The 7,841-nt window shown below is 41.2% G+C and overlaps 1 protein-coding gene across 1 annotated transcript; it reads right to left on the bottom strand.

Annotated features, from left to right (window-relative positions):
* Nucleotides 1–1,931: 1,931 nt before the first annotated feature.
* On the bottom strand, nucleotides 1,932–2,831 carry LOC309326918 (vomeronasal type-2 receptor 26-like; the record flags this gene model as incomplete). The annotated part of the gene is made up of 1 exon (XM_081835947.1): nucleotides 1,932–2,831. One exon carries the CDS (start codon nucleotides 2,829–2,831, stop codon nucleotides 1,932–1,934), a length of 900 nt encoding a protein of 299 aa, XP_081692073.1.
* Nucleotides 2,832–7,841: the final 5,010 nt, after the last annotated feature.

Here is a 7,841-nt window from a genome sequence, read left to right as displayed (position 1 = left end):
AAAATATGCATGATGCTGATATAGATTGTCTTTGCACTGATGAGAAGCCAATTTTTCTTTTACAGGATTTCCAGAGGTTCCTAAAGAAGAAAGGGATTAGACACAAAATTGCAGCTTCCGAAGAAGCTTGGAACAGATGTGTCTGTGTTAGGGTGAACAAAGAATTGCAAAAGGGAATGGAAGCGCAATTGCTTAGTTCACATCTGCCACATGAGTACTGGGCTGAATCGCTAACGTCATATTGTTATACGTGGTTGAGAAAGTTTTCAAAAGAGTTGGGAAGTTCTCCTTTTGAGAAACTGTTCCACAGAAAACCTTCTGTTGCCCATTTCAAGGTTTTTGGGTCTCATGTGAGGACAGAAGCTCCGGGTGGAGTAAAGAATGCCAGAGGCATTTTTGTGGGTTATGAAAAGGGTCTCTACAGAGTAATTTTGTCTGAATCTGGTAAGGTGATTCTCACAAAATTAGTACACATAATTAGTATGAACCTCTGGAGAGAACAACATAGAGGCTCAGGCCAAAAATATTAAGCTGCATAATATACAGGAGATGTAAAGAATAGTAAAGTTGGCAGGGTCTTTTGTATCAGGGATCATGAAAAATACACAAGATCTCTGCTGGAAATGGACACCAGAAGCTAGTAATGTCTTTCCTAGCAGTACCTCCTGTTTTAGTTGTTTAGGACCTACAGATGAGAGCTGAGTGCAGGGTGGGCACCACAGATGGACGAACTATCCCAGAAGGAGAATGATGTGTCCCCATACCAGAGGTACTACCCCTCCCCTAAAACTCCATATGCTCCATTTCCATTTATACTGTATGCACTCATAAAAGATTGCATTTTTAAAAATTTAGTTTTCCATGTTACCTGCTCCCTACTGTTCAGCTTAGGTTTCAACACAGTGATGTGGTGTTTAGGGGAACAATGCAAACCAGTAAACCAGCACTGGAAGAAAACACAGGGAAGGTCTCCACAGTAACCATGTATCTTCCTTTGGTACTCAGGTAACTGTTAGTTTGCAAGCCCTCTCCACAGACAGGTAACTTGGAATAAAAGACAGCAAACACTGCAAAATGCCAACATGCTGAAGGTGATAAGCATGGCTTTGTTGAAACTGACTAGAAAAACCGCAGAGAAGGTGATTATGGCCAGGGAACCACATAGCCCATGTTCTTAACCGCAGGCCCAAAGGAGGGCTCCATAAGGATGTGGCTGGGTGGAGGGGTAACATCCTACCAAAGAAGGATGTTAACAACATCAGAATGGCCAGTTCTAATGCTTGATTAAAGAAGGCACAGAACAGCAAATCAGGCTGCCAGATCTCCTAGCCTTTGCGAAGATTCCACGTCATCTGGGTGGGCCTTGCATAGCCAAATTTGCAGTAGCTTATATATTTCCCCCCCTCTCTGGAAAATGTCATACACATTCTATTTCAGTGTTTCTCATATACTGGGCTGAGAGCCACTAGTGGGCCTTGGGCAACTTTCAAGATGGTGTTAGTGCCACAGCCTGCTCAGTTCTTCTTCACTTGGCTCCCCTGCTAGCTCAGCATCAGAAATCATTTGCAAGCCAAGTAAATGTGATGAGGTGATAAAGAAGTTCAGGGGAATGAAACAGGGAATGAAAATCTTCCTCATCTTAAAATTTGAGAGAAGGGATGAGGACATTGGAGCATAGCCCAGTGGCTTAAATAGCAAAAAGTTATATAGGAGAAGTATGGAAAGAAGAGGTGGTCTATTTTCAGTCTCCACAAAAGTCATCCAAAGTAAAATGCTGTCTGAATTTCAGATTAGAGTTGGGTGGAATTATTATTTTTATTTAAAATTGAGTTTATAAACCATCACAGTTGTCTCATCAGAATGGCATCAGCATTTAGCTCAGAAACAAAAGTCACACACACAGTTTGTATTGCTAGAAAATTATATTGTATTCAGGTTTTTTTCCTGAGGAGTTGCTCCCTATTGTTCAGCTCAGGGCTCAGCACAATAATGTAGCATTTCGGGAAAAATATACAACCCAGCAAGCCAAAACTGGATGATAAGATGGAAAAAATTTCCACAGCCACCATGTATTTTCCCTTGGTGCTCAGGTAGGTTGGGACAAAAGATAACCAGACACTGCAAAATATCAACATACTAAATGTGATAAACTTGGCTTCGTTGAAACTGTCAGGCAACTTCCTGGCGAAGAAAGCCACAGTGAAGCTGACAATGGCCAGGAAGCCCAAGTACCCCAAGACACAGTAAAACATAGTCACAGACCCTTCATTGCATTCTAGTAAAATTTCCTCAGTCACAGAATGCATGTCAACATCTGGAAATGGGGGAGAAGTTGCCAGCCATATACCACAAATACCTGCTTGCATAAGGGAGCAGGAAAGAACAATGGAGGAGGCCAGTCTTTTCCCCACCCATTTCCTCATTTTAGAACCAGGATTGGTGGCCATGAAAGCCAGAACCACAGTGACAGATTTTGCCAGTACAGAAGAAACAGCCATGGAGAAGATGATGCCAAAGGCAGTTTGTCGAAATAGACACCCCAGTATCCAAGGTCTGCCAATGAAGAGCAATACACAGAGGGGGCAGAGCAGGAGGGAGAGAAGGAGAAGGTAGGTAAGATTCCTGTTGTTAGCTTTGACAATAGGAGTGTCATGATACTTGATAAATGCCACAAGCACAAGAGCTGTGATTAAAGAACATGAAAGAGCACCAGTGACTAAGCTGATTCCCAAGGGCTCTTCAAAAGCCAGGAAGCTTACAGCTTTGGGAGTGCAAAAATCCTGATCTTGATTTGGGTGACAATCTTCTGGGCACCAGAAACAGTCGTTCATGTCTGAAAAACAATATTCCCTGTCAGTCTTCCCAAGCATTTCCTGATGCTAAATTGATATTGCAATCTGAATGGCTGGCCCTTTTGCTGCCTATGTGAAAGCAGAATGTTTCTATCCTATAACACAGGTTTGGGGAAGCCTTGTTCCATGTCCAATACGTGTGGGGCACCTTTTCCTGGCAGCACAGGGGCCCATAGGCTGCAGCAAAATACTGGGCTCATGTTTTGCCTGGTATCTTGCCCATGCCATGGGCTTAAAGTTGTCCTATTAGCTGATGAAGAGGGGAGTGGAAATATTTCATCAGTTGTATCATGGGGTGAAAGTGTCCTGAAATGCCATTGCAGTAGCAAATGTTTGTGTGTGTGTGTGTGTGTGTGTGTGAGAGAGAGAGAGAGAGAGAGAGACCCATCTTTGAAATGTTTTAAGAATTTTGAGTCTCGACTTCCGGCTGCCTTAGTGGCACAACTCTCACGATAGCGGAGACAATTGGCAAAGATGAAACAAGGATGATTTGAGGGTAATTGTCCTTGCAAACTCCCCCCAGGGAACGGGGGATGTGAGCTTTACTCAGATCATCTCAGTGCCTGCCTTTTGCTCTGACATGGAGGTGAGTGGCAGGGAGACTGAGTGCAAAAGCTTCTTGGTCACCCTCCAATGCCACCATTAAGAGCAGTGGTTCTTCTGTTCATTAAGAGATTAATTAGGATTAATGCACAGACGCATGCTGCTAATGATGGGACAAGATTAAGGACTGCCAAATTGAAACAGCTACAAGGTTGTACAGATTTAAATTGGAAGATGACTTCATTCGAGCAACAAGACGATATGTTTTGCGGGGGAGCCAATCACTTCATTATAAATCCTTTGTTACATAAATGACTCAGCAACCCCCCCCCCCCGAGAATGACAAAAAACTTTGTTCTTCAAAGCAAGTGAAGAAGAAAGGAAATAGGAGTACAGATATTGATTCTAATGACAAATGGGTCTGTGTGAGGAAAAAACTGTATTACGTTTGGAATCATTATAAAAAGGGCTTGGAGCCTCTGGATAGTTAATTCTTTTACTTGCTCCCTTATTGAGGGGAGGAGGGACTGGACTTTGAAGACTTGCTGGAGCTCTGGTGGGGAACTGGATCATTCTTCTACGGATAATTATAATTAATTGCTTCGACTGGATGTGGAGGGGAGAACTTGGAGGCCTGCCAGGGCTTTGGCTGGACGTTGGGTAACTCCCTGCTTGAAATTGAAAGTGGAATTTTACAGCTGCATCGTAAGAGTTGGGAACAAAGAGAGAGACCTTTCCAGAGTAACTCTGAGTCAACAGAGCTGTAAGGGACAAAGGAGATCAGGAATAATTAATATGGACATAATATTTGATAAAGAAATACAGGAACAATTGATGAAAATTAAAACCTCACACAGTAAGAAGAAAGGAGAACTTCACTTGCGAATTTACAAATTACTATATGTGTTAATGCAAATTGAAGTTCTTATTGTAGCTGTGGTATAAGGGATTTTATCAAGAATGGGTTGTATTTGGTTTGAGCAATAGTCTGGAGGCAGAATTAAAGGGAATCAGGCCTTGAAGTACATCATGTGGGAAGTCACACAAAATTTATAATTGGCTATGTAATTGATTTGTATTTGAATTGATATTGCTATTTGGTGTTAATATAATATGCAACATATTGCATTTTGGTAATTGAAAATTAATAAAAATCATTTAACAGCAACAAAAAAGAATTTTGAGTCCTAAATAATATGGGGCCAGGGTTGCTTTTGACTTTAGCCTAATGATCTGGGAGGATATTTCATTTCTTAGCCACAATGCTGTACCCAAGCATTGCTGAACCAATCAGTACTCATGTTACACTTAGGTCTTCCCTATCTGACTGGGAAAGATGCCAAATCAGAATAGGGGCATTTTGAATATATGAAGCCAGTCTTATTCATCTCTTGTCATTGCTTGTCAGCGAGTTTCCTATCAACCCCTACATGCCTTCAAATTGCATTTTGTATATTGCTGAGATTCACCCTGAAATTGTTTTTCCAATGAGATTTCAAAAATTGACTTTTATATGTGGGATTATTCTTAATTGGTTTTACTATTGATATTTTATGAGAAGCAATTCATAAATTGAATCCAACAAACAAATGAGCAAACAACTAACATATGAGGTCCATATACTCCTTACCTTTCTGGTTAGAAATCTTCCCTTCTGGACATGAGATGCAATCAAGGCAGCAAAATGGCTCCCCTTCCATTCTTTTTTTGTGATAACCAGGGTGGCAACTGTCTGTACACACAGAAATAGGCAATGTCTGACCCAGAAATAAATAAAAATGATGTTACAATTTAGAATATAAGCAGCCATAAATTGTATTTTCTTGGTAAATCTGTAGTTCAACAGTAGGCATTGAGATTTTCGAAAACCTTTGGTATCTGATTCTTTACTAAGGATTGTAGGCAATATGAATGAAATCTACCTCTAGTTTCATACACACATTGGACCTTAGCCCAAAATGTTATCAAAGAAGGGAATGAGAGAAATCATGAGCTTCATTCATTCATTTATTTTCTTCCCAGGTTCACTCTGACCTGCATTCCATTCCTCAGAATTTGGATATATTAGGATAATTGCTAAAATTAATTCTGAGATTGAAGCTAGAACAGTTTGCTTTAGTGTTCTTTCCATTCATTTCTCTGCTTTCCCATAACAACAAAATTGATGTAGCTGTTATGGTATAGTCATAATGAGAACGGAGGCACATGTTGACCTAACTGTAAATGTAATCCCTTAGTTTGCATATATTCTCTCCCTCTTTCTCTTGGATTGTTTTATCAATGTGCAAAGGATACAGACACAGTGGAATAACACCATATAAAGATTATATTTATATTAGATGAAAATATGCATGACTGTTTTGGCCATCACCTTCTCTCCCCCCCCCATATACATGCTGTTTCATGTGTAACCTCTTTGTAATATTTTTTAATATATATTTGAAGGTTAATTTCACAGTCTCTTCTTGATTTCTCGTTACTAAAATACTTATAAACAATATTCCCTCTCTAATTTTAGACAGTCAATGAGAGGAGAGTCAGTCACCACCCCAATCAAAGCTGCCTGAATGTGCTTACCTCAGCTACTTAAGAGATATTGACAAGGAATCACGAAATAATCAAATCCTTAAAGCAAATAATAAAGCAGCAGTAAACTGTAGCAGTAAACCCTTGATAGAAACATATGTATGGAGTGGAATAATAGCAATATCAACAACAACAGCAGCAGCAACAACAACAATCAATAGCTAATCAGGGCCACCCTTTAAAAATCAATTTAGCCCCCTACAAGGGTAGGTGAGATTGAAGTGGGTGGGTGGTAGCATTCCTGTAAATGTGATACCTCTTTACATCAATTGGATATATATGGCCATGTTGAGCAGAAGCACCCTCAGCCACTCTTTGGGTGGGAAAACATGACTTCAAAGTATTGAAGGAGGGATGGCCAGTGCTTTTTTTTTATGGGAGTAGTCAAGGTCACACAGTACTGGCACCTTCCTCCACACCAATGTTAAAAGTGTGGCACTTACTGTAACAACTTCATGGTGATCAGCCTGGATAGCTCTCTTGAAAAAAGCACTGCAGATGGTTGTACTCACATTCAAATAGTAGTAAAGTATATCCCTATCTGAGTATTCAGAGTCCTGTGTATAAACATTTGTTTGAGAGAGAACAAAGGTGCACTATGAAGTCTCTCACTCTCCTGCACTGCATTCAGCCTGTTTACAGCACTTCACAGTAGCAGAAGTGGTGGAAATCCTCTACTCATGAAAAACTCTGATCAAACCTCAAATCATACCTGGTTAAATCCAATGTGCCATGTAATAGTAGACTCATTAATAGTGAATTCTTTTACGGGAGTCTGGAGATTCACTTTTCCAACTTTCACTCTGAGGAAGGATTGATTTGGGAATGTGATCCAGTTGACAATGTCAAATCCGGCTTCCAGGGCCCCATTGTGATCAAAGGAAATTTTGTCCCCAGCACTGTTGTTAAATGAAATACTCCGTAAAAAGTGGTGGAGCTGGGGGGGGGGGGAATGGTGCAGAAGAAGAGAAATGCAGAAATGTAATAAGTTCTGGAAATGATTCCAGAAGTTCTAGGAATTCCACCCAAATACACACACACACACACACACACACAAGTATTGTAGCATTTCTGGATAGACAAGTGAACATACTGTGGAGGGACCCACTTCCTATTTCTACTAGGTCCTCTTGCTATACCTAAAGATCCCAGAAAAATTATCGAAATCATTACCTGCCATGGCAGCCAATTCTTAAGCTTCTCTTCATACACCATTGTTAGTGGGCTTGAATTTGCCACACACCTTATTTCTGGAAAACACCTCCAATCAATTTTCCTGAGAGAGGGTTTGCTTAGAAGTTTTATTAGTCGTGGCGTAGCTAATTGGTTTACGACCCCAATTAACCGTAGCTTTAAGCGATCTCCAGCCCGGCACGTTTCCCTCTAGCTGCACCTCCTGCTGCTCCGATCCCTCGTTTGCCACGAAATGCAGAGTAAACACAGCGGGCTATTGCTCCTCGGTGTTTAGAAGATCAAACACACCCAGTGATTAGTGTGTTTATTTGACAGTGTTTATTCAAGCAGTAAAACAAAACAGAACTCCTCAGACTCTCCCTGGACTTCTAGCGCTCATGGCTGCTACCGCCTCCTTCGGAAACAGAGACAAACAGGCAGTGGAATCAGACCACTCCCTCTAGTCACGCCTCAGGAATTGAGAGACGTCACACAGAACTCTTTAACCCTGTGAGTTCTGAAACCATTCACACCCCCTCTTCTCTCCAGTCCTGAGGTGACTTGGTATTTACCTTTGCAGATCTCTGTGAGATCAGTCCCTTTCCCAATGCCTTGTGCCTTCTCCTGGCATTCCTGTCAGGCACCTGTGGAACCTCCTCACAACTCCCAGGTTCGCATTGTGCGAAA

Source organism: Podarcis erhardii (genome assembly GCF_964252035.2).
Source record: "Podarcis erhardii genome assembly, chromosome: 13".
Lineage (NCBI taxonomy): Eukaryota > Metazoa > Chordata > Lepidosauria > Squamata > Lacertidae > Podarcis > Podarcis erhardii.
This window is presented reverse-complemented; position numbering and strand designations above follow the sequence as displayed.